This window comes from Apteryx mantelli, chromosome 15 (genome assembly GCF_036417845.1).
Source record: "Apteryx mantelli isolate bAptMan1 chromosome 15, bAptMan1.hap1, whole genome shotgun sequence".
Lineage (NCBI taxonomy): Eukaryota > Metazoa > Chordata > Aves > Apterygiformes > Apterygidae > Apteryx > Apteryx mantelli.
This window is the reverse complement of record NC_089992.1, coordinates 22,483,622-22,511,613: the sequence shown is the minus strand read 5'-3', so window position 1 is coordinate 22,511,613 and position 27,992 is coordinate 22,483,622. Positions and strand designations below refer to the sequence as shown.

Here is a 27,992-nt window from a genome sequence, read left to right as displayed (position 1 = left end):
TCCCCCTCTCGCCACGTGACGCGAGCGGCCGCCATCTTAGGCTCCCCGCGCCGCTGCCTGAGCTCGGCTGGTCACGTGAGGCGGGGCCGGCTGGCGGTGGCGGAGCGGAGCCGCGCGGCCGGAGGCTGAGGCGCGGCGGCAGCAGTGATGGGGCAGTGCGGCATCACCTCCTCCAAAACCGTCCTGGTCTTCCTCAACCTCATCTTCTGGGTGAGCCGGGGGCGGCGGGGAAGGGTCGGGGCCGGCGGGTGCTTCCCCCGCCCCCGGCCAGGGGGTCGCTCTCCCGCAGCCGCGCCGTTGCCGGCAGGGCCCGGCCCTGAGGCGCCGCGGGGGTGAAGGCGCCGCCGGCGGGGCGCGGCCGCTGCTGCGGGCCTCGGGCCTCGCCGCCGTCACGGCCTCGCGGGGGGGAGGGGGCCGCCGCCGCCGCCTCGCCGTCCGCACCTAACCGCTCTCCGCCGCGGCAGGCGCCGCGCGGCCCTTCGCGGCCCCCCCCCCCCCTCCCGGCCTCGGAGGTGGCGGACACTGGACGCGCTGCATCAGCAGCCCGTCGGTAAAGCGAGCACCAGAGATCTTTGAGGTGGAGACGCTTCCATAACTGAATACAGCTTGCGCTGTTCTGTGGAGGCTGTTGGATCTCCGCCTATTTACTTTCGGTAAAGCTGTTTTGGACATCTGGTTTTTGGCTTTCTATTTAAAATGCCAGTCCCGAGTACTTGGAGATACGTGTGGAGCGCTGTTTCCTTTCACCTATTTTTAACATAAAATTGTGATGTATTTAACTCTAAAAGCTACCCTTGTGTTTCACTTCTTCTAGTAAGCACAGATGTATAGTAGTACTTACATATTGCTTAAAACTGCCACGACTAGAACTGCGACAGTGAGACAAAAGCTAACTTGGTTTATTGGAGCAATAGATTCCTGTAAGCCACTCTTTCAGGATGGACATGCAGGCTGTGATTTGATATAATATTCACTGGTGTAATTGCCTTGTGGGTACAATATAACTCTTAAGTAAATTAAACCAAAATTAAGAGCATTGTGTATATTTTAAGGTTGCTTTTTCTGGATTGAGCTACAGTCTTTTTCATCGTCTAATCCCAGCTCCAGGAACAGAAGATGTGTGGTCCTAGCTGTTCAAAAATTTCGGCTTCAAAAAGGAGTAGTGGGTGATAGGCTATTAGAACAATGAATATAGCTGTGGTTTTTTTATTTGCTGTTGAAAGTCATATGAAATCTAACAAGTGTTACATGATACATGCTCTTCTCTTAACTTTTTACAAAGAAATGCCTATCTCATATTTAAAAAGTGAATCACGGTCTGTCAAAATGCACGTTTGTCCTGTTTCACTGGCTTTTGTGTCTCAAACTCGGAGTTCAGAGAGAGATGAGCAGTAAATACGAGGCATATTTGACTTGAAGTGATGCATATGAGGACTCAGTAGTTTTGACTGAGGTATATAGGCTTGCTTACTTATCTTTGAAGTGTTATTTAGTTATATCAACCTTTTAATATTGTCGTTTGTTTGGAACCTCCTTTGTTGGGTGTGGCTTTTTGTATTACATAAATATGGCATTTAAAAAGGCAATTTACAATTAAAATTTAAAATTTAAATACAGCATTTAAAACGGCATTTAAAAAGCAATCTGATAGCTGCCAGGTGATACTTAAAAGTTTACGACTAGATATGTAGCTGTTGTAAGTTGTATTTCTGGTGACATCTTAAAATAGGGGTTGTTTTTTTTCCCCCCCCTTAGTTACTGATATAAGTTAGATTCCGTTTTGCATAAATGAACACAAATTCTTTATGCAATTTCACCCCACCCCAACCCCGAATGTTTAGTGATAGTCTTTCATTTTATATATCTGAAAGGGATTGTCTGCCACATTTAGTAGTTTAACTATGTGATCAAAGTTTGTGCAATTATACAGCTTAAATAGAGGCAGGGGTAGAAATTATTTTGTGTAGTGTTGAATCTAGTGCTTTACAGTTTTTAGTGACTATTTTGGCTCGAGACAAACTGGACTCCCTTTAAAATGGACAGATTGTGGTGAGAGAGGAAATACTTCATGTCAAATTAAAATGTCCCCAATCTTGTGTTCTCTAAGTTGTCTCCAGTCTAAGAAGTCATCAACTTCTCTTGATAGTTTTTTGGCAGGAAGGCAGCTGGGTCGCTTGTGCAGAAACAACCATACTGCTGATCAGCTGCATGTAGAATAAGGCGGGTTTTCAAAAAAGTAAGAATAATAAAATCAATATTTTTCTCTCTTTGGAAAGCTATTGCATAGAAATAGGAAAGAATGGGTGTGCCCTCTTTTGTTACAGATTTTCACCAAAAGTAGTAAGTAATCTTATCTTAAATGGCAGAAGGAAGAATTTCAATTCTTGATCTAGCATGTTTCATTTGTTGACAGATCTGAACATGTATGTTAACATTTAGTACCAGTCTAGTTGACTATATAACTGCTTCCATGCCATTACAGAACTCCTTTGATTATCATCCATATGTAGGTCCAGTTTTGATGTTTAGATCATCCAGATTTCCGCTGAGTCTTTTAACAGTAGACAATTACCTGTAATTGGTCAAGTAACTTTGAAAGCTTCTTTAATTACTTTTATAAATTTAGTTTATTTCTACAGAATATTGTGTTTAAATCCTATGTATTATGATCATAATCTTTTTCATCATCTGTAGTAATAGCAAGTGGCTTCCACATTTAAGCCCAAGAAGAGTTTGCTGTAGTCGTCGAAAACCCTGCTAGAGTAGCTGGTAAAAGTGAATTATAACATTCCCCTCCTCTCCCCCCCCCCCCCCCCAAAAAAAAAAAATTGCCTGATGCTTGTAGGATAATGTGACTGTTCAGAGTGCTTTGATAGTTCAGAGCTTTATGTACATGAGATGCTTGGAAAGTTTTGTCATTTTTCTTGCCTGAAGAAGAAGCAAAGGTGGTTCTTGTTATATTCCTCAGTAGTGAATGTAACTTTAAAAAACTTGATATTCCAAGTTTTAAACTGCTAAGCATGTTGATCCTTATTTTTTTCCTTTGGTACTGCTTTCTCTGTAGTGCATGGTCTGAATTCCCTAGTGGGGTGTTGATCTAGAGCAGAGTTCAGGGAAGAGTATTTAATATCTATCAGCTGTTCTTTTGATAGGCTGAACCTAATGCTGTCTGGATAAGAAAGCTGGAACTTTCTTATCTAGTTTAAGTCTTTCAGCTTTTGTGATGCTATCACCAGCTGATCTCTGCCATTCTCGGGGTAATTTGAAGCTTCACAGCCAAGCAAGTCTAATTTTGAGTTGTTACTAAAAGGGGCTGTGTTTTTGCTGCTCACCTTGAGCAGTCATTGGTGTTCTTTAGACCCTGCAGTTAACTAGTTTAATTCCCTGTCCAGGAGAAAACTAAGCCTAAAACAAAGGTGAAAACTTATGCTTGTTTAGCTTCCCGACCCTGGCGTAGCAAGTATCAGATGGACACAAGTACTGGTGCAAGGAAAGAGCCAGAAACAAGAGGAAGCTGGGCTCAGCACTGGGCTGCACTTTAAGCAGCAGCTAGGTTTCTTAGATCAGTATTATAGCAGTGTCAAAATGCACCCTGATTTTTGAAGTGTTTAAGAACAGGACTAGCTTAAGCTGTTGTATTTCCTTATAGATAAAGAGCATTGTCTGATTCCCCCCCACACACACACTCCACCCCCCAAACTGAAGTGGATAGTTTCATTGATGGCACCTTTACTCTTGCATGAAGCTGCAATACTGCTGCTGTTCAGTATGAGTTCATTATACTGTACTCTGAGATGTGTTTACTTCAGGCTTATATATATATTACATTCATACGTTGTCTATTTTCTGCTATTTCTTTAAATTCACAGAGATGGTGAGATACTAGTGTTTGATAATGGATAAGCTTTAGAAAAGACCAGCAACAAGAAAGTTGCTCCTGTGTCTAAACTTTATTAGTGTAGGTGTGACTCGTTGCTAACAAATCCTGCAGTTGACATGGCTGCGCAAATAAAACTAATATAGAGTGAGCAAGCTGGCAATGGCAAGTTCTTTTTTCTTTTCTAATTCTTTTCCAAATTGTTGCACAGTGAAGGAAGAAGGCTAGTTTAAACAATACCACTAAAGACTTCTGCCAATGCAAACTGTCCCCATTTGTGGTAACAGACATCAAGAGGAGTGTCCTTAGTTGTACCCCCCAGCCCTCTTAAATCATGATAAATAATGTTCTCTTCTGTTTCAATATTGGACTTTGGTTTGTAGTCACTGTATGTACCAGCTCTATGTAATCAATTGCAATGTTTGCCTTTCAGATCTTCTGAATTGAGCAGATCAGCCTTGCTAACAGGTCGTAGCTTTGCTCACTCTTTCATCTGTGACTGTTGATATTAATAAACCAAACTCCACCCAATTTGCCAGTGATTTTACAAATTTGTCTCCGGAAAAGTCTTGTGCTGGGTCTCCTTCAGTTTTCTCATCAACATTAAAAAAAATTTTTTTTCTTGTTTTCACTTTTTTTCCCCTTGCTTCCTCCCTAATTCTTATACTAACTTTGCATTCCCTTATGTTTTTGTTATGTGCTACAGGATTTTTTTTTTTCTTTATTTGAGAAAAGGGCTGGGCAAACTGCCTTCTCTCGTCTCTCTATCTGCAGAAAAGATACTAGTTTGTCATATAGGAAGCTGGATGGGATTTATGCACCTTTCCAAGTTTCTGGTGTGATACTTTCAGAGTTTACCTTAGTCTTATTTGCAAGGGAAACAAGCGTTAAATAAGTCTACTGTGGGCTCACAGACTAACTTAAAATCAAGGCTTTGGAGAAAACCACCATTGTCACTGGTATTTCTACAGAGTAATATGATGTAGATTCTTTACAGCACTTGAATTTTAGATAACTTAGCAAAGCATGCTTAAACTCAGAGGTACTTCAAAGACGTACACTGATAGGAAGCATCAGCTACAACTTGCCCTTCTCAGAAAGATCAGAGAAACAGAGATCAGATTAATATATTTTAGTGTTTAACTATGAATTAACTTTGGAGTAGATAAGAGAAGTTGCAAAGGAAAAGCTGTACTTCAGTTTACTTTTATCTTATGTTTGCCTGAGATCTGTTTGGTCAGGAATAAGTCCATTTTTATTTAGATTGTATTAATTTATTTTCTTTAAGGAAAGCTATTGCATAGGAAGTAATTGTGAAGTGACAGACAATGCATCTTTGGAAAGAAATGATAAAACTTCTAGTAGATATGTTTTCAGAAATATCTTTAGAGTGGAAATGCCTATGCCAGAATGTCTGAGGATTTAGGAAATTGTCTTTTTTTTTTTTTTCTTCTCAGTGGGGAAAGATGAGAATAACTAGCTTGAAAGGAAAATGTTGAACTGTAGTCTGTCAGGTACTATTTTAACACTTTTAAAATCAAAAAAATTTTTGAAGGGTAGCATGTTGAAGAAAACCACTTATGAACAAATTGTACTCATAAAATATTTGAGAACAATTTTTTTCAAGCAGTTTGTGTTAAAAATACAAATCTGCATTGATAGGGAGAAGAAGAAATAAACTTACCTGGAATAAATATTTAAGAGAATAATGTCAAGTGTATTTATTTTGTTAACTCCCAAATTAAGGCTTTATCAGGTAGTTGGCTTGCATAACTTGGTGAAAAGCAGTTTGAAGAAATAAGACCAAGACAAAAATCGGAAGGAAATGTTTTCAGGCTTATGTTTAGGATATTGGATCAAAGGATGAAATATTTAAAGACACTAGTAGTCTTGCATCGGAAAGGGAGTCTGCCTACTTATATATCTTTAAGGAAGGAGAAGTAATTTCAAGGCATGCTTTGAGAGCCTGCACCACTAGAACAGTACCTAATACCCTGTGTGTGTGTTGGGGTTTTTTGTTGTTGTTTTTTGTTTTGTTTTTGTTCCTTTCACCTGTATGACCTGCTTCTTGAAATGCCCCTAGAAATGGAATGAACTCTGAATCTGCTTCTATGGTACTTTCTGCTCAGTGGTTGCAAACTAACTTTTTTAACTGCTTTTGCAACTATTCAGTTGTCTTGAAATCACTAGTCTTACAGTTTATCTGACTAAGTCACTTTAAAGCATTCTTTGGTAAGGTTTGATTGTTCAGAGAAAGCTCAAGACTTCAGTTTTATACAATGTGAATACTTCCTACAATTCTATACTCACTTTACAACTTACGCTTACCCATTACCATACAGTAACCATAGTGTTAGCAATTATGTAGTATTAAATCATACAAAATAGCTCTGCTATCCTTGAAAGGAACTGTAGCTGTGTGTGATGTATTGTGGGTTTCTAGTGGAGAACAAGAAAGAAAACACCCCAAGGGCAAAATTCAATGAAATTTAGTGTTAGAAAGATCATCTAAAAAAGGTAGAGCTCACTTGCTTCTACATATAGGGGTCAGCCAAGTAATTTTTTTCTGCTTTGCCGTGAGCTTGAGAATTGTTTCTGATCTGAACTTTCAAGGAGCGGGAAGTACTAAAGAAAATTCTCGAGTGTTCTTTGGTGCTCATGAATTAAAACTGACAGATGAGTCAATAGGCTCCCCGTCAGGGATTACTTGATTGAAATCTTTTCCTTGAAGGACTGTCGTTTCTGGATGTGAAAGTTATATAGTTTGCTTCTGGTGGTCTGGCAGTGAAATGAGGAATTTATTTTCAGGAAAGTGTAACGACTTGGAATCCAGTGCATTAAAGATATTTATTTATTTATTTTTACCAGAAATTAGGATTTTTCAACCCCTGAAATTATCAAGACCTCTCTAAACAATTTTCTTGCTGTGCTTGGACACAAATTCTGAAGTAGCAAGCATGGGCCAGGCCCTGATTTTGTAAAGGCTTTGACTTCCTTTTAAGTAACACAGTAGTAGCATTATCTGTCTGTACAGGATGAGTTTTAAGCCTTCAGTTCATGAGATCCTTTGGGATTATTTGCATCAGGTTTTCTGCTTACAAACATTGTTTTAGCTACTGTTACAAAAAGCTACTTGCAAAGCTAAATGTAATATCTTTGAGTAGTATGTGGAATTTAAAATACTGCTTTACCTGGCAAGCAAATTGGTTGAATGGAATAATCATTGTTCTTGTGCAGAGCAAGGAATCTGGAAACAGTGGAGCATCAGGTCAAGTTACAACCCTGATGACAGAATTTGTGTAAAAGAATGGTTATATTGTTACGATCTCTTCTCTTAAAAAATAAATAAATCTTCAATCTGCTGGTGCACTGCCTCTTGCAATTAGTGACACTTGCACGTAATGCCAAGTGCAAAAGAAGATTAGCTCAGCCTTTTGCTTCAGTTGCAAAAGCAATTGATTTAGAGTTCTTTAATGTGTAGTGGTACAGAACTGAACTTGGCTAGTATAGATAAAATACGGCTTTAATATTCTATTGCTTTGTTTTGTAAGCCTTTACAATATTTTTAACCATGTTATAAAATTGAATAGAATTGTTAGTCTTCCTCTCACAAAGGGTTTGTGAGACAGCCACAGCTCAGTGTTCCAGATAATGATCTGGAGAATGAAGTAGTGTGTGTCGGAAGCCATTGGATTCTAAGGCAGGTGGGCACCTGCTTAAGCAAGTAGAGAAAATATTTTCAAGTATCCATCTATATTTGTTTCAGAGGGGAATGTGGGGGGAGATAGGAAGAAGCAAAGTACTGAAAACAGTGTAAGGAGACATAAGTAGCAGAGAGCTCTTACATGACTTTTAATGTTAAAAGTGAGAAACTAGATTTTGAAGGGCAGAAAGCCAGAAGAAAAGCTTCAGAACAGGAAAATCACTTTTATATCTGACAGTGATCAGGCTGTGAATACCCTAGCGATGGGGAGAATTGAAAATATCAGAAGAATAAAGTAGTAGAAGTCAAATGAAAAAGTAGTGTGAAAAACTACCTTTGAAGATAGTAGGAAAGAAATTTGGGTGGAAAATCAGGTGATACCAAGGTCCCAACTGTACTTTTTCTTACAGGTAGAAGACTTTGAGATGCTGGCATGCATTAGGGAAAAGTAATTGTTATGAGGAAAGAAACTGATAAAACTGTACATCTTCATAAATTTCTTGTGGAATGTATGGCCTTTTAAAATATGTTCTCACATAGAAAGGCTGTGGAAACTTGAAGATTCATTTAAAGTTAACATAAGGAGTGCAATACACAGGTTGGGAAGATGGTCCTTGGACAGAATCCAGGCAGAAAAAGTGAGGGACTGTTAGTGTGGAAGGCAGGAAAAAGAAAATCAATTTTATTTGCCTCTCTTACTCAAAGATGACACAGATGGTGTATCTGAGTGTACCGTAGTGCATTTTACTAAAACATCTGTTTCAAGACTGGGATTGTCATGGAATGACAAATATTCACGCTTAGGATGGCATCTATATTACTACTGAAGTTTTCCAATCAATAGTAAAGTTGGCACTAATAGGAAGTTAAGTTTGCCCCGGTGTTCAGTGTCCTTGCCAAAAAGGTGGAAAACTTTTTTCTTAACTACTTGGACAGAAGATGTAAATATTTTCTCCTCACATACAATATTTTGCTGCTACTTTCACTTGCTTATTCACTTAAAAGAGTGAATAAAATGCAGATTCCAAGGGGACAAATATTCTTCATTGGCCCAGTTAATTAAGAGTACTAAAAAAAAAACTTCAATTTTTTGTGGGTTCTATTTTGGCCCCAAAGTGGAGAAAAGCCACTAGACAGGCAAATGGTTCAAGTAACGTGACTGACAGTGCTTAGTACGTACAAAAATTCCTTGTATGAGTCTTCAGATCTGTTTTGGGTGAACATTAGTAGGGTAGCATAAGAAAGCATTAGTTTATGAATGAAGTTGCCATGTCCATGGCTGGTAACTAAATGATCAAGAGAACAAGCAGTTTCAAGCTCTGCTTTCCATTCATCTTTCTGGCCAGCAGAAGTTTGAGCTTTCAAACTACTGCTGTATGTGAGAAACATTGAAAATACAAAAACAGTTCTTAATGTTTATCTGCAGACTGCTGACTGTTTCAGGGTAAGTCTGGAAAACCTGAAGCCCTGTATGCCTCAGTGCATGTCAAAGGTGAAAGCTCTCGGTTTACTTCTGTGAAATAGGTGTGTGCATAGGAGGCTGTGTGAGACCAGCCCAAAGGCATGGGGAAGTTTGTTCACTTATTCTAAGAATCAAACTTTAAATATGCTTTCTTACGATATTTTGAGAGGTGCTTTTTGTCATTGTGTGCATCATGCATTAGCTCTTCAATATTCCCCTCTCCAGTTACTTGCATACTTGTTCTGCTTTTAAAAATTACTTAGATGCCCATGCCAAAGCAATACTATCAAGCTTTTCTGACCTCTAAGAGGTCTATGCATTCTTAAACTTTTGCCCTGGTGAAAGGGAGGGCTAAGTGCTTAAGCCTTTTGCAACAAACTGTCTATGTTGACTGTACTTGTTTTGGCAATCTCTTTTAAAGGTTATTGCATCCTGAAATATGAGTATGCTACTTCAGGTTGGGCACTACAAGAGAGATGCAAACAACTGTAAAGGGATGTGTGAATGCTGAATAACCAGTCATCTCCCTGGAGCATGCATGTGACCTGGCAGGGATTCAGGAGCTGCTGTCATCTGTATTCAGGGCCTTGAGCAGATGAAGCTTGAGAATTCCTCTTTCAAGACCTGTTTATCAAAGACTTATTTGAACTGTGTGCAGTTCATATGTTTGGTTTCCATTTAATGTTAGGGAAATTCCTGGTAGTAAATATGGCGGCTTTTTATTCAAATGCCTTTGTGTTTGACCTCAGCAAATCCAGACTTCTGCAGATTTACTGTTTACTTTGCAATCCTAAACACTGAGACATGAGTTACTTTTTTTTTTTTAAGTGATCCTTGTGTCTTTACTTGTGATACAGATTTCAATTTCTTTTAGTTTGTTCTTTGAGAAGCCATTGACAGAAGCTCATGATACTGTTATGTATTTAAAAAAAGCACATATTAAACTTTATTCTTGAACTGCAACAGATCATACCTGGAGTAAGTCCATGTTATATTAAAACTTCTCAAATGTATGTTTAACTGACACAGCACTGTTCATTGTAGGTAGCTTAATATAGGTAAAACTACCTCTTTGCCTTTATCTGCTATAATGGTACTTAAGCTTTATTTACATGAGCATATACATGGGACAACAGATGTGGAGGAAAGTGGTTTGTGCTGAGGACCAGATGTTGACACTACTGCGCTGGGGGTGGTGAGGAAGGACCTCAGACTAGTCTGGTCCCACGGACTGAACACCTGTTAGCAGTTAGTGTGCTTAAATGCATTCATCTTTGGCTTAGTTTTATCCAAAAGGAGTCCAGTTATTCTCTCTAAGACCAGTCAGTGATTCAACCCAAAATGTAGTCTGTGAAAATGGTCAGCAGATGAGCAAAAAGGATTGCTTCTAAAGCACTCTCCTAATCTCAACTAAAATGCTGATGTAGGTGCCCCCTGGCTGGTTTAGAGCAGGTTGAAGAATGGTTGTGATGTAGAAGGAGAAGTGAAGGCATTTGAAAAATTTTTCCTGTAAACTAACTAGATAATGTTGCTATTTTTTACAGTTTTTCTATAGACTAGGCAATGATACCTATTCAAAAATTGCTTTAAACTGTAATCCTCAAGGGAAAGGGATTTTCATCTTAGTTTTTAAAACTTTGAGTGTGAAAGCTCCAGCAGGCACTTTTGTTTTCAGGGCTTTTTTAGAAGATTATTTGCTCAAGTGATTCTGAGGAAAAGGTAGCCTTAATTGGTAAGGATATAGCCACTTCATCAAGTAGAGGCAATGTCTTTCAACTTTCTTATGTTTCTATTGCAAGTTTTGTTTTCTGTTTTATAGATAGACTAATACATACAACTGTTGTTGAAATGCTGTAGCTCTTTACACAGAAAAGCTAGTTCCACAACTCCTAAAGAAATAAACCTAAAGATAAATGCTATCATGGCTAATTAGTTGTCATTATACCATGTGTGAAAAGAATTTAGTTAAGACTTCAGACTGGGTTGCTCTAATCTGAGAAATCTGAAGAAAAAATCTGACTTTCCATTAGTAATTACAAAATAGTAATTTCTTTAACACAGGGTGGTTTTTCTTTTAGCTTGAGAGAGTATCTAACTTATGCTTGTTAGACTTATTGTGTCTGGAATAATACTGGAAGAGCAAAGTTTTCTAGAAAGCATATGATTCTCAAAATAAGGAAGGAAAAATTAACACCTGCAGACAATTTAAGCTTTTTTAACTGTTAAAAATTTTTTTTTCTTCTTCTTCCAAATGTCTCTGTAAATGTGTTTGCTCATGCAGTTAACAATCTCAGGTCTACTTGTATGAACCAGATCTTTCTTGGAAAAGAAAGAAGCCCCTAAGCATCAATTAAAACACAGCAAAGGAGAACTAGTGGGCTCACAAATGGTTCTGATTTCAGTTCTGCTGTATACTTTGACAACTGCAGCTGTGTTTTTCCCCTGCCACCTTGCAAAATACCACATTTCTGACAAGCATTTTAGTCCTTAGAAGTGGGAGATGACATCACTGGCCTATCGTTCACATGCTTCATTGCTAGGCAACAGTTAATACGATTCCGTTGTTCAGTGACTCTACTTGGATCTTTGCTTTGTATACAGAAACTGTGTCTGCGTTTTGCCATGTTGTACCTAACGTGGGTAGACATGATTTCTGGAATTGTATTAGCATTTCTACATGTCTCTTGTGCAAAGTGGCTATATATATTTTTTTAATATATTTTTTAATAGCTTGTTCACTTCAGAATTTGTCTGGTGAAGATGTCTCACTTTTGGTATTTGATCATTACTTTTTTTAGTTGTTTCACTACTGTTGTATGTACATACCACCTTTTATTGGATGCACGTGAACCTCCTGGATGCTTTAACATTCCTTTGAAGTAGTCACTTATTTTCAGAGGTGAAATATATTGCTCAAGTCCACATAGAACTGATGACACTTTTGAGTTGGCTCTTAATGCCTTGCTCTTTGAGTTAGTGTTTTCTATAACACAGTGCTGTAGAGGCTATTCCATATTTAAAGCATTATTCTAGCAGCCATTATGCAGTGTTGTTCTATAGGAAAGAATTGCAGTAACACTGCAGTACTAAATTACACAGTAGCAAGCAATGCTGGAATATGAGGTACCAGTATTCTTTTGGCTTGTTTTGTTCTGTGTCATGCTGAACACGTTGCACAGAGCGCTGTAAAATCTCTATTCTTGAAGATTTTAGAGACCCAACTGGACAAAGCCCTGAGCAACCTGGTCTAAATTCAGTGTTGGCCCTGCTTTAAGCAGGAAATTGGACTAAGTGATCTCTAAGTGAGTCCCTTTCAGCCTGAATTATTCATTCATTCTTTCATTCCGTTAAAGTGTGTCCCAGCCTCTATCTGCTTGAGCTAATGCTATGCATCTGTCTGCGTTCCTCTTCCCAGTCCAGGGACGGGGTAGTTGAAAGGCCTCTGAGTGGGAAAGAAGGGCTGGAGGCAGCTTGCAGCATTCTTTTCTCCAGGTCGGAGCTGAAGCATGCAATATTTCAGTTGAGTGAACTTTTGCATCTGGAGTATAGACTGCATTGTAATAGAGGTGCTGTACCCTTCACAGCAAGGTGGAATTTCCCAGATCATGGCTTAGTCTTTGCATCTGCTGAGCAGAGTATTTTAGCTTAACCTAGTAAAGCAATGCAACTTGTGTGTTGGGATACCAGAAAAGTATCTGTATCATGAAATATCCAAATGATAGTCTGTCACTGCAAATCAATTGAGCATAATTAAATGCCCCGTTTAAAGAGGAAATCGAACATTTAATGCGTAACAGGACTTTTTAATTCTGCAGCAAGCATGGCAAAGATGGTTATAAAAGGTTTTTGTAAAGCAAATGTTGATGAAGTAAGGGGATTTATTTCCAAATAAATGTGTGTTAACTGACTTCTCAAGCATCAGCTGTCTGTCCTTCACTAGTTCTGTGTAGCTTTAAGTTAATGAAAATACTGATATGTAGGGAGCCCAGTAATTTTGAGGGAGCTAAGTGCACTGTGGAATGATACACGTGCTTCATTTTAGAGTTTTAAATTTGTGAAGTGGCATTAGTCTTGCAGATTTATCCTACAGGCCTTACTTGCTATTAAATAGTAGTAACTTACAAAGTGATTTTCCTTCTTTAAAAAAGACTGTTTTGTGCAATGACCCTTTTGAGAATGTCATCTTTTAAAAAATTGAAGAGGCTTGTAGGATGAGTCTTAAGTATTTAGTTCAGTCTTTTAATAAACTGGAGTTTTATATTTGTTCTTATCTGGTTTGTTTGATTAGAGTCAGGTTTTCAAATGCTGCGAACATTTCAAAAAGACTGTTTTCAGCAGTTCTTGTCTCTCTAGCTGAGGTCAAAGCTTGGTATGCATATATAAATGATGTTCTAACATTAGATCACATATGGTAGATAGCAAAATGGAAGAATTAGTAAGTAAGTAACAGCAGGTAAAGTAACCACATATATGTTCTAAGAAGTTTTTCAATTGCAAATAGCTTGCTGTTTGGTTGGGCTGGAATCCCGTTCTCACATGCTGCCTCATATTTTTGAGTGTTAGACTATGAAGGGTTTAGTTCATGGGGTGGGGGAGAAGTTTTAGGGAAGAACAGGCAGCAAGATTTTAGTGTTTGTAGCAAGGTTGCCGTCATTTGGTAACATGCCTCAGGGAAAACTTCCATAGCGTAGTCAAAACTAAATCTGCCTAGATGAAATGTAGTTTGAAAGTTGGAATTAGCTAGCCTCTGTTTGAGATATTCCTAACAGACATACCCTATAATCTAGCAAAGATGTCAATCTCCAAATGTCTAATTTCTGAGGAGAACTATTTTATGGACCTTGATAAAACAATTGTTGCAAAATAGCCTTACAGGAAGAAGGGTTTGGCGTTCAAAGAAACTTACCAAGTTACTGTGTTTATTGTAGGCAGCAGCAGGCATATTGTGCTACGTGGGAGCCTATGTGTTCATCACATATGACGACTATGATCACTTCTTTGAAGATGTCTACACCCTCATTCCAGCAGTTGTTATCATAGCTGTGGGGACGCTCCTCTTTATTATTGGACTAATTGGGTGCTGTGCCACGATTCGAGAAAGTCGCTGTGGACTTGCTACTGTAAGTTGCAGAGTTTCCGTGTGATGGTGATTGCCTGTTGTGTATATTTAGCCTTTTTCCCTTTTAATAGACTTCTAAAATGTATGGGGTTTTTTGTTTGTTTTAATCTCATTTTATGACTGTAAATTTTTTCCCCTTGTGTTTTGCTCTGTCTGTATTTCATTATTTCAGTTTTATCTTCTGAATAATGGTGCTAAATTAGCTGGTTCTGGCAGTGGAAGACTCCTCAGTTTTATCCCTTTATAACAGGGGTGATCTCCTTAAAAGTGACACTTTAAAACTGTGTCATGATTTATTGATACCATTTTAAAATTTCTTACCTGTTCTAGATGAAAAGCTGAAATTGGAGGGGGGGGGAAGGGTGGGCCAGGAGCCATCTTGATTTAAGTGTCTTGCATGAAGGTGAGGTTAGTTATGCTCACGTTTTATCAGTGTGGCTTAATTTGGACATTTTGCTTCCAGTATTTTATGCTATTTGTTTCCAAGCATTTTTTAACTGTAACTTCAGCTTGAGAATTGGAGTAGGAGAAGAGGAGAGAGGCCAATACTTGACTTTTCCCCATGTTTCTGTTGTATTTTATTTGATGTTTTGTAGCCTTGTTTAACAGTTTGAGTGCTCTTAAATATACCAAGGCAAGTGCATAACTTGCTGCCTCTGTCAGTTATTTCAGGGCTTAATCTAACAAACATTCCCTTAGTCTGCCTACTGCTCTGAAGTAGCAACCCAGGTAGCCTCTTTGATGTAACACTGAGGTTCATGTGATAGGAAGAAGAGTGCAAGAAGCACTTGATTAAACCGGTCCAGTGTGGTATTTCATTCCTAATGGTCAGCACTTGCCTATCTGGGCAGTTCTAATTCTCTTTATTACTTGGTGAAGCTATGAACCCTTGATTTCTTGAATGAAATTAACTGTGGACTCATTTGGTCAACTTTAATTGCCTGCTTTATTTGCTAAATTAAAACCTTATCTGAGAAGTTGCTTTATTATAGGCCTCAGAGGCTCAGTTGAGACTTAGACTCCTAGAAAGGAGGTGGGTGAAACTGTTTTCACAAATACTTTGGATTGTGTTTTACAGTTCGTGATCATTCTGCTCTTGGTTTTTATCACTGAAGTTGTGGTGGTGGTTCTTGGATACATCTACAGAGCAAAGGTAATAATCTCTCAATTTTGATAAATGTTTTGTTGTGAACTGTGACCAAAATACAAAAATAGTACAGTCTGTCTTGTATTTGATTCTGTAGAACTGTTAGTGGCTATTTGTTAAAGAAAAAACCCTAATAAGTGGGTTAATTTGAGCTGTCAATATCTGAAAATTGATACTGTGTAATAAGTCAAATAGATTGAATATAATATATACAGTTTAGCTTTACAGGTGGTCGACAAGGTTATGGCTGAAGAAGTTATGACTTGTCCTGGTATTTAATGAAATTGTTCCTATCTTTCAGGTCCTTTTTTCTTTAATTATATTTCTACCAGCAAAATGCATGTTAGAAATATACCACATAGCATTAGGGATATACCAAAACATAGGTTGAAGAAAAAGGAATTTCAAACTTGTGCAATTTTGCTGGCTTTTGTTATAGCTGCATTTTTAGCTGTGACATGTAGTATGACAGCATCATAGGACACTTCAAGGATGTCTTAATAGCAAGCTGAATTAAAGTAGCAGCATATACCTTTCTTTGGCTTTCTGTGGTTATATAAACAAAGAAGCCAGGTCTTGCTAGCTTGGCATTCTCCTGCTTGCTTGTGTGTTGTGTGTTTTTTTTTGTTGGGGGGGGGAGGGGGAGGTTGGTGTGTGTGTGTGGTTTCTTGAGGTTTTTTTGTTTGTTGTTTGTTTTCTGGAAGAAGTGGTGAGACAACTATTAAGTAAAACATCCAGAGTTTTTGCTTGCTTTACTGAAAGAAAATTGCCTCAAGCAGCTGAGCAACAATTGGAATAGATTGCTTCAACAGAAATTCCCAATCAGATATTTAAATTCAGGATATATTTTTCTCATGGTCTACATCTGGATTCTGGATTTTGACGGTGCCTTGAGAAGATGGGTGGTTGTTCAGATAGGACTCTGTAGCTCGTAGCAGAAGTAGTCCTTAGAAGCAATTAAGGAAAGTGGTACGCTTCCTGGAGAATGTGAATCATCCTGAATTATTACATAACTTGAATGGTTGCCTTCTGCTGCAGTACTTGCAGAGGCATAGTGTATTACTGTGTAATAATTCAGACATCACCGATCTGGACAGAGCGTTGGTCATCTCACTCTTCTGGGTTCCAGTCTTAGTGGTTTGCTTTTTTTCAGTTAATAGCATTCAGAGCAGATGAAATAAGATGCATGTGTCTTTCCTATCTAGCCCATCTGTGAAGTTACACACTTAATCCAAAATTGCGTTGGTCCCAGCTGCACGTTGCTGTCATCTCTTCTTTTGCCTTGCTACCTACCATACAGCTTCACAAACACTAATGCAGGGTCAGAGCTTGGGAGAAGAGGGAAGGCAGTATCTTTTTAGTGGCAGCATGGTCTTATGCTGACATAAGGCATTTGTGAAAGCCTATATTTGAAAATTAAATCTTACATCTTTCAAAAGGAGAGACAGGGTTGTTTTTTAGTAAAAATGCAATTTTCTGCTATGTTTCATTATTTAGTGTCTTAGATTCTTGTTTTGAAGTGCAACAAGAGTGTTTAAAAAAAAAAAAAAATTAACAGTGAATTGGGAGGTGAAATCAGCCTAGATTTCTGATTATTGTTGCCAGGACAAATAAGCAAAGCACAGAGCTGCCTTATTTTGTTCAATTTCAAACATGGCATATATAGGGTTTGTGGATATGTTGTTTAGGTTTGTTTGCGGGGGGGGGTTGTTGTGTGTGAGTCTTTTGGATTTTAAGAAAAACAAGGCACCCAAATCATGTTAGAATTACTTTAGTGTAATCCTTACAAATTTATACAAAAGGATGGATTGAAGTCCTGGCAGTAGTTGTCAAAACTGTTGGTACCAAATGTGACTGAGCCTAATGCTGCATTGCCTCAATGAGGTGGCATTGTGCCTTGTCAAATCAAGGTATGACAACTGACCTTTAAATCATTTTTACAACACACCTCTGTAAACCCATGTGCATGGATCCAGTTTACAGACTCCTTCAGAACAATGTGAAGCTTGTCTAGGCCGTATTGTGATAGACTGACCTGCTGCAAAGTCTGCTAGTGTTGGTCCTTAACAGTAAAAATAAGGTTTTCTGTAAAATGGCAGCAGGGATTAAACAGGCTATCAGTTGGTTGTGGAGTTGTAGGCTTTCCTGGATAGTGATTCACTCTTTCCCCTCTTCCCCCCCCCCCCCCAACCCCTGCCCTGGGCTCCTCCTCCCCCCCCCCCAAAAAAAAAAAAAAAAAAAAAACTTGCCAGTTAGCTGGAGGTCAAGGTTTTTCCTGTTTGCCCTGTATGTAATTTGCATGTCTTTCCAGCATAGTACTGTCCTAGTTTAACTGTAAGCCAAATGGTGTACAAGCATGGACTGAAATAAATGATTTAAAAACCTATGTAACAAACTGGTCTGTTTTCTTATGTGTGACTAAGTAAAATCAGAGAGTTGTAAATCAAATTAGATCATTAAACAATTGATTTAAGCTAGTCTGAAACAAGTGCCTATGCAAGCTGAATTGGCTTTAATTCATATCTGTTTTCATACAGATCTATTTGTAAAGATAACTGGCATTGCTACTGTAACTTACAAGTCTACTAAAGAATATGCATGCTCAGTTAATACTCAGTCCTCAGATCACACTCCTTGCAAGTAATTCCTGCTGCATGTGATTAGCTCTGAATTGTCATTTTTCTTTTTCTTATTCTGGTACTGATGTTTAGCTACACCAAACTTGTAAAAACTTTCTGTGCATTTAATTAACAGTTACAGTGAAGCATCTTTCTTAAAAGGTTCTGGAAATATTTCCTCCAGAAGCGGGCATTATCAGTCGTCTTTTGGGGGAGAAGTGACGATTCTTGGGTGGCATCCATTTCTAACACATGTACTTGGCAGCATCTTTAGCAGCTTGACTCATCTGCAGTAGCTTTGGAAGCTATTCCAGTAGCTGTTGCTATGTACAATGTACTGCCATCACTGTTTCTCAGGAGGTGGAGGGGAGGAAAACTGAACAGAGAACTTGGTCACCGTTGGATAGAATAGTCACCAAAAATCCTTGTCTTTGAGAATTTACCTCTGTTTCAGTCAGAAGGGAAAAGCAGGTGATGGTAGTTATCAATAACTCATTGGGATCCCAAACCCAATCAGTTAGCCTAGATGATTATACAGTGGTGGGTTTTTTGGTTTGAAACTTTGAAGGAGTCAGAGAAGTGGGAGGGTGCGTACTCCTACAAGCAGCTTTTAACTTCATGGTGTACCTGCCATAGTATCATAATAAAAGCAATTTCCTTTGAGACATATTTCAAAGCTGCTTTGTCTAAAATCTTACGTAAGATAACTGGTGTGGCTTTTTGGGGGGGGGGGCATAAGCTGTAAACTAGTAATGTCTTTTGCAAAAATTGATTTAGAACTTTAAGAAGCTGTACCTCCAAAGTATACTAATTTCAGATGATAGTTCTCTGCTTACTGAATTACAATAGTTCACTTCTGATTCTAATATCTAGGCCTCTACCACTTCTGTCAGTGTGCTAATGTGGACACTTTGCTAATACTTCACAGGTGGAGGATGAAGTTGATCACAGCATTCAGAAAGTATACAATGGATATAACGGAACAAATCCTGATGCAGCCAGTCGTGCTATTGACTATGTACAGAGGCAGGTGAGACAGCCAGGCACATGAAATGTTTTGTAGAAGCTTTTCAGTCCTTTCTATCTGTGAAATACACAAGTAGCAGAACAACACAGCATCAGTTAAGATCTTTTCCCCTGATTTGACAAATCTAGTAAACAGTTGATTGGTCAATAATTGGTTTGAATTGTTACAACTAGTGGAATTATGAAATCTTTGGGGAGATATATTTTGCTGCATAATAGGCTATCTATAATCAGTGTTTGGATCCAGGTATTTAGTACTTCTCTCCCTTTATTTTTCTGCAATGGGACAAATGAGAGCAGAATGCTCTGATTTCTGCACAGATTTATCTAGAATATGCCAAAAAAGCATTCTTGATTCTAGCTAAATTTCAGTGTTGCAAGCTTCTGGTTTTGCTGTTTTGGGGCAAAAAAAACCCCATCAAAGTGAGGCAACATTCAGGAGCTTTCAACATTCTTACAATTGCATCAGTAAAGTCCAGAATTTTTGTGTTTAAATGTCCAATGCATTTAAATCAATGGTACTACTAATTAATACCTTGCCAAGATTCCTTGCTGAAAGAAAAAAAGTGAAGGCAACAAACTGGTAATTCAACACTTAGGCTGGTACCTCTGTTAGAGACTGTACTGTACACAAGAAGACTCCAAGGCCCACAGCAGTCTGAAGGCTTTCTATACAGCCACGTGTGACTGTATAAAACTAACTTAAATTCTGGAACATTGTTCTATGAGAAAAATGGACTGTTTATCCCCCAACTATGTCCAGAAAACATAGGGTGTTCAAGCATCTGTAGAAAGCTGTAATGATGGAGCTATTCTGAGCCTAAAATAAAGCTTTTTGTCTTGTGGGGAGGGCATGAGGGGAATGAAGTGAGTTGTTAAATGCTCATCAGGAACTGGAATTTGAAGCCTGTGTTTTGTAAGGAATATATCTTAAATGATTTAAAGCTGCTGGTAATTTTACAAACCTTTCAGTCTATAATTTGATAAAATAACTTTATTGTCAGATAATGTGTTACTGAAGTAACAGAGGCAGCTTAATCTTAGTATGTGTGTGTTCTTGGTGTTGGAATTAGATTTGCTGTCTCATCCCACTGCTTTACTGGTAAACCCAGTGGCTTTATCCTGTATCTTTTTCAGCTGCGCTGTTGTGGGATCCATAACTATTCAGACTGGGAGAATACTGTCTGGTTCAAACAAACTAAAAATAACAGTGTGCCGCTTAGCTGTTGCAAAGCAGCTCTCAGCAATTGTACTGGCAGTTTGACCCGTCCAATGGACCTTTATTCTGAGGTAAGATAGCCAACGAAATATGAACTTATGTAGCCATGTGGACCTGTTGACAACAATTAAATTTTCTTTTTAGTGGGAGTATGAAATATTGAGTGTATTTGGTTTATCGGGTAATAAACATTATTTCTGAAGGAGAGGGAAAAAAACTTTCCTTTAATATTGTCAGTACTGACTTTTTTTTAAGTTTGTCTTAGTGTTGGATTATTTTTCTGTACTGTCTGAGGTTTGGAGGGGAGGACAGGGGTCTCCCTGCCTGTCCTATGTGGTTGCCAGATGGATATATGATGAGTTTACTTTTTCCAGGGTTGTGAGGCTCTGGTTGTAAAGAAGCTACAAGAGATCATGATGTACGTTATCTGGGCAGCACTAGCCTTTGCTGCTATTCAGGTAAGAGAGTGTTTTGGGGTTTTTTTTTTTTAGCTGTAAACTTTTTCTCAAATGAAATTCTAAACTGCTCTCCGGGTTGTTATAGGTATGTGCAGGCTGTTAACAACTTTAGTCCCTATTTGATTTGGAGATAAATGGACTGCAGTCAAAAGAATCTAAGTATTTCTAATACAGAACTTCTCAATCATGTGTGATCTAAAAACTGCTGTTACATGGATGTACATTCTGTTAGATCTGAGGAAGGCTGAACAGTCCAAACATTACATGCAGTAATCTACTAGAATGCAGATGCTAAATTGTGTTGAAAACTAAATATCTAAGCATCAGGTGCCTGTATCTCACGAATGTGCTCTGATGGCATTTAGCACTTGAATTTACATAAAGTATTTGCTTTACTGCAGTTAGCTCATACCTCATGCCATTTTAGCGGTACATCAGCTTACTCATATGCCATGAGACATAGTTAATGTCAAAACCACCCAGAAGATATACTAGCATCCTTGACAGCATACTCTGCCCTTGTTAAATTGAGCTTTACATTGTGTCTTGAAGATGTCTTGATTGCTAGACTTGCAGAAAAAAGTTCTAAACTGAGGATCCTGCCTACTTATGTGGGAGCCAGCCTGCACTCAATCTTAAGTCTTTATTATTATTCTTAGTTTTCTGGGTTATAAAAAGTAACTGAGGAAATAAAGGTTAATTTGTGTGTCAGTATTTACTCTTTCTTTTTTAGAAAGACTAGGGGTGTCTTCTAGAGATGTCTGTATATTTGGAATTTTGAGTGCTCATCAGTTCAGAAGGCTTAGTACACAAAATGGATTTGGACTATGACTGTATTTCTATCTCTGAGAAATATACTATGCATGCTGAATCCTGAGAGACCTGAAAACTGATATCAAAGTTAATTTTGTGCTCTTAATAGCATTTGAACTCAGAAAACATTGTACTAGTTGAGTCAAACAGTTTAGTTTCAAAACCAGCTTTTGAACTGGATTGTATGTTTGAGGGTAAATCCTCTTTTGTAAACAAACTTCTGAAAATAAGAATTTTCTATTTCAGTGCTGCAAGGCTATTCTCATAAACATGTGTAACACTGTACACTAATATTGTTGAACTGTCCAAAACTGGATTACTTCAGATACAAAACTTTAACTTTGAGATCTGTGCTCAGTCTTCTGCAGGAAAACACCTTTTTTTTTTTTAATTGCTATTTTTATGACTTCAGATGTTTAAAGCTGTATTTCAGTGTTCAGGTAGACTAAATATTTTGCTGTAATTAAAATGAAGATTATTCACTGTAACCATAGTTTCTCTTCCATACCTGTTTCTGTGGCAAATTTTTATGTAGAAAGAGTATGTTATGAGGCAGGGTGAGCTGTGTACCAAAAGGAGGCATTACTCCAAATTTTGGAATTTAGAGGTTGACTAATGGTTTCCCCAAAAATGCAGCACTTTTTTTTTTTTTTTCGAGGGGGGAGTGTTTTATTAATAATAATAATAATAATAAAAAGAAACTATTGGGATTGAGCCAGAATTTCTGCCACACATTTGCAATGCAAATGTGTCTGCTGGCATCCTTCAGTTCTTCGTGGCTCATCGATTCTAGGCAAATATGCTGATTGTATCCTTTCTTTAGTGGGTGCTTCTTGACTTGTCTCCACATGTCAGTAATCAAGCTATCGGCACAAGGTCCATATTGTATAAACAGTTTGTCAAGAAAATAAGAACATCAGAGGAGTTTCTCTGCTAGTGCTGCAATATAGAGTTTGAAATTGCTTTGCTTGAAGTTGAAACAAGTTATGTGACACCTGTTTGGAAAATGAATAGAATAAAGATAAATACAGAATAAAGGGTGTTTGGGATACTTTTGAGATTTCTCTTAAGTAATATTCACTGAGTAATAATCACACTAAACTCTGTCAGAGGTCATATTGTAGTATCTCTTTGTTACACAGTTCAAATGGTTCCAGCTATAAATTTGTGTGTTCTAAAAAAAGGACATTTTGGTTTCAGCTGAGTTCATATTAAACCATATTCTGACTGATCTATTATTTGTCTGCTAAAAGTTAAGACATAAGGTAATGTTTTAGTCTTCAGTATGGTTGTGACATCCTCTTATCTATAATAGAGAATTTAAGTATGTGCTTAGTCTGTTTCTCAGTAAAACAGTGTAAAGGATAATTGAAATGTGAACAACAACATAATCTTCAGCAAATGGCCTATAACTCAGGTCACATCCTGAAAACTTAGTGGATTGATCTGGCAAATTGGTGAATAATTTGGTGTATTCTATTACTACTCCTGTAAGTGCTTATCATATAGAGTCTGCTCTGACCTAATTTTTGTTTAGTATATTATATAATAAGGCTCTCTAGAAGCTCATTATCTCTAATAGCTTACATCCAGCAAACTTAACCTTGAATACTTTCTTTAAAACAAAAAAATTGGGAGAAGAGTATGGCAGAATCTTTGCACATTTTGGGATTTGTGGAAAACTTCTCTGCATAAAAGTCATTTTTGATGTGTTTGTATTTAGTAACCAAGGGAATCTTAGTATGCAACAATTCCCTGGTCTCAACCATACTGACAGCATAAAACTATTAATAAATTGGAGGCAAACTGAAGAGAGTGAAAAGCAGTAAAAGTGCTGCTTGAATAGGTGCAGAGATCATTCTTAAAGGTAGCTTTTGTAGTTAAGTAGTGATCACTTAAAATATACTAAACTTGGTGTGTGTATTGTTTCCTGATATGGGCTTCCATTTAGTTTTCATCTAGTCCAATACATCCAACTAGCTTTTTTGTACACCCCTTCCCCCCCACACACACACACACACACCAAAAAAAGGCAAATTGATTCATATGAAAGCAGACTTGATGTATTACTCTTTGCAGGCAAACTTAACACTTGTGATTGTGGGAGATGCTTCTAATTTTTTTTTATGAATGCTCTTCAAATTTTAGAAGGGGGTATGGGTATGTCTTTAATACAAACTTCTAAAGGATTTTTGTTCACCATGTTAAGTAACAGTTGAAGAGAAACAATCAATTGCTTTAGAGAAGGTTTATTAGAGGTGCTAGCAGATTTTCCAAATTGTCATGCTAAATTATTTCTGTAGAGAAAGATGAAATAGGGGAGTCATTTCTGTATTTACAGTGAATTCCAGGAATAATATGCTCAGTAACCTCCTAAAATATGTAAATGGTTTAAACAGTGATTCAGTAGTTTATTTCATGAGTTTGTACTATAGTACCTGATACAGAGTTGTGTAGAATCTGAAACAGTATACATAAATTGAACGTCTTTGAGTCATTGACTAGGATTATCTTTATGAATAACTGTAAGTGTAGTGGGATTCCTTTTATTTGGTATTTGAAATACATGGCTAGAATGATGTATAGCAATGACTTGATTTCCATGACATCTCAGGTAAGAATACTTACGGTTCTGCTTTTAATTTTAATGACTACACAATTAACTGAATTAGGCTTAACCCTTCTGAAGTACTTTTGGTGATGGTTCATGTCTGGTTTTGCTTTGCCTGGATGAGTTAATATTAGAGGGGAAGCTTGAACTGAGAATATGATTCTGATTAGTTTATCTATATAAACAGTCTGCAAAGACTAAAGGAGGTGTTTTTCTCTACAATGCATGCTTCATCTTATTGTTGTTATGAACAGGGGAAAAAGATGAAATCTTTATACTTATAGGCAACAAGCCTTCTTCATGGAGTTCTGTAGCCACTGGCAACTATGACAAACTCTCCATCTCACAAGTCTAACTTAATGGGTTGGGGGTTTTTGTTTTTGGTTTAAATTGTGGATATTGCCTCCTTCCCTAGAAGGGAAGGTTCTGGCCATGAAGAGACATTCTTTCAAGTACTCAGTTTTTCCTTACTGGCAACTTTAAAGATTGGAACTCTGAACCTGACATGAATATAATGCTTAGTTTGGGAGTTAGTCTGTGAGCTGAAACACCAAGTGTTGATGAAAAGCGATGGAAGTGTTGGTTTTACCAGCAAGCTGAAGTGCCATACTCCAGGTTATCTTGCAGATGCTTTTTCTGGACCTGAGCTGAATTAACCTTTAGGTCCAAAGCTGAGAATGCACTCCAGACAGAATATTTTTAACCTTTACAGCTTGTTTCTTTTCAGGAAATTAAAAGCTCATACTAGAGTTTCATCATGCCTCTCTTTAATCATTGCTTCCTTAGGCTTCTTTAGGCTTTTAAAAACTTATTGTTTCAATCTTTCAGCAAACTTAACTGCCTGTATGTGCAACCTAATACTTAAGCTTTTGTTTTAAAACTTAACAAGTGTTATGCATGTGGCACTTGCATCAAACTTTATTAAAAGTGAGTAGTTCTCCATCCAACCTAGTGATATGGTTTCACTGGATTTTTGCTGTATCAAATGAAGAAACTCTTCATTTGACTGTCCAGCCACCCATTTCATTGTTCTGTTTGCTTTTTGTTTAAGTTTTTGTTCAAGTCTTTCTAAAGGAATTTACCTACTTGCTGGGTGATGCTCTATAATTCATAGCTGTGACAGAGCCTCTTTGAAGTATCTGCATCTGTGAATAGACTTCTTCCTGTATGCATATGAACAAATCAAGACAATCTCTTATTTTACCAGATGCTATTGCCAGTTACTGTAGACCATAGAACACATCACTATAAACTTGATTTTTTTTTTTGAGTAGGTGCAGTCTTATCCTGCCTTCTAAAAGCATGCAACATTTCTACAATATCATTTGTCCTAAGTCCTGATTATGTTCATCTGACTTCAGTCTTGTAAATGTGAATAAATTTGCCTAAATTTCTGGCAAACTTGCCAGCATAATCACAGTACTGCAAAGTTTAGTGGCAGGAGAATTTCTAAAAGTGAATAATTCAAAATGGACTTAAACCTCCTAGTATGGCATGTTAATGGAGATTCAGTATTTGAAATAAGCTTCAAGGGGAAAGCAGGTTCATAAAACTCAAGTTTTGCCCTTTTTCATCATAACAATTAAGGGCTAATAAATACGCTTGAGTTTGACTTCATCTTTTATACCACATACATTATCTAAAGCTCTACCTTTCAGAAAAAATTAGTTATTTCATCCTTTTGAATAGTTGAATACAAGTAGCTGACCAAAACAGGTCTTTTTAAAGATGTCTAAGACAATTTTGCAAGAAAATAAGGCTGGAATTTGTGGCCCATGCTTTTTGCAGCAGAAAATGAAGCTTTTTCAAAAACGTTTGTTACTGTTTACCTTCTGGACAGTTACGGTATTATGAAAAATGCTGGCAATTTCTGTGCAGAAATTAAGTCTCTTGAAGTATCATCTTTGTACTCAGTTTGTTTTCTTTTTTCCTCCATAGCTTCTGGGCATGTTGTGTGCCTGTATAGTACTATGTAGGAGGAGTCGGGATCCTGCTTACGAACTTCTCATCACTGGCGGAACCTATGCCTAGAAGAGAATGTGAACATGAGTTCAGTCTTCTCATTTATGTGGAAGGTGAATGGGCCAGGTCTACTGTGATAGCTTTCGAGCCCTACAATTAGTTGAAGCACACCTTTCACAGATGAGGACAGCTGTAATGTACACTGGTGATGGGCAAAGCAACTCAGCTTTTCAAACATCCCTATAATTACCTGTGACTTTCACTGTTCTAGCCAGCTATTCATGTATCTAAATGTTTTAGTATACTAGTAAACTTTCTAATTTCAGAACCATTTGCAAGTGTAATTTGGTTGACATGAAAGTCAAAGGATGTGTGCCTATTTTGGTAGATTACCTCTAAGCATTAACTGGCTGATTCTTGCATATATAGAGAGAATTTGATAGCCTTCACTACATGGAACTTTTTTGGCCAAAGCTGTACAAAGGAAGCCAGCTGTATTAATTTGAGAAATAATGTTTTAATATTGCCCCTCACCAGTGTCAACTTTTTAAAACACCTAAGCGAAGTCCAGTATACTTTATATGTAAAATTGTACAAAATGACTACTAACCAAAATTTTAGAATCATGTGACTGCAGTTTTGATCTTCAGAGATCAATTCTTCCAGGCGTTAGTGTTTTAAAATACAAGCTGGCTTTTCAGGAGTATAATGTATGCACTACTGTTCTATAATGAAATATTTCATTTTTCTATGAAGAGCGGTTTTATGTGTTGAGTGAACTGTTAGACTGTAGATCTTAAATTGGTTTGGAAATACTGTAGCCATGTAGAGTAGCAAAGTAGTATGTGAAAGTGATCTCAACTGTAAATAGTAAACCTGATTAAATAAAATCTCTGTATATCCTCCCTATAAACATGTCTTGTTTTCCGTTTGAACAGATGCACTGGAATCTTAAACAGAGTCCTGGCATGCTAGAAGTGTAAGCTTTAATGCAAAAGCACCAGTTTTAAATACAGATGTATGTAAGTGAAGGCACTTAAGGTTTGATGGAAGCTTCTTTGTATTAGATTTGTTCTTTGTATTTGAAACAATATCAGAGAAACTTGCAGCAGAACAATAAATTAAACTTGGTGGAATGTCGACACCTTCTGAATATAACTAGTTAAGAATCTATCACCTCTCAAAAGTGGGTAAAGAATGAATAGCCATACTGTAACTGCTGTATGTTAATTATATATTAATCTGTTGGATGTTATTCAGATGTTTAGTCACTGCTCTGCTTTCCTTGGCTTGAGTTGCCTCGTTCTTTGAAGAAGTCAGGAACACTTAGAATTGCTGTCACAGTTGCCTGTGTGCTTTATCATGCAAAGTAGATGTGTTCAGCCAAGCTGACAGCTACATAATATTCTCAAGTATCCGAAGAAACATCACTTGGGAAAATACAACTTTAACGTGCACGATCTGCTGTTAAGGCCAATACATCTTTTGTGGAATTTATTTACAGAGTTACACTGATGTAAAAGTATGCTTTGGGAATTCTGTTAGTTTATAAAGGTGTGTCTCAGATGATCTGCCCTTGAGGCTTAGATTTTCATTCTTAGTATTGCAAGTGACTCATGAGACTGTGGCATTAAGTTTCATTGATATGGTAGCAAGCCTGCTAACAGAATCTGCACTGAGAAGAGTGGATAAATTTAAGATCTGCAGCATGTTGTATTGCATATTGTAGACATGCTTAGCAGGATCCCAAACTAAAGAGAAAGAGGACCCTAGTGTAAGGATCAGAACAGGGGCAGATTTAAAACAGATGTCTGTATCCCACAAAATAAAGATGAGGCTGCTTAGAAAAATAGTCAGCTCTCATTAGTCAGCTACAAGTCAGGAATAGGCTTCTCAGAGAAGAGCCTTAACATACCTTTTGAAATTAGTAGTTATGGAAAACTTCCTGTTACAGTACACACGCTTGTAAATCTTACT

At 37.7% G+C, this 27,992-nt stretch overlaps 1 protein-coding gene across 1 annotated transcript; it reads left to right on the top strand.

The window, feature by feature from the left end:
- The first annotated feature begins 47 nt into the window (after nucleotides 1-47).
- TSPAN3 (tetraspanin 3) lies at nucleotides 48-26,928 on the top strand. Its single transcript, XM_067305892.1, has 7 exons — nucleotides 48-210; nucleotides 13,971-14,162; nucleotides 15,240-15,314; nucleotides 18,855-18,956; nucleotides 20,090-20,242; nucleotides 20,546-20,629; nucleotides 25,992-26,928. Exons 1-7 carry the CDS (start codon nucleotides 148-150, stop codon nucleotides 26,082-26,084), a joined length of 762 nt encoding a protein of 253 aa, XP_067161993.1. The 5' UTR covers nucleotides 48-147; the 3' UTR covers nucleotides 26,085-26,928.
- Nucleotides 26,929-27,992: the final 1,064 nt, after the last annotated feature.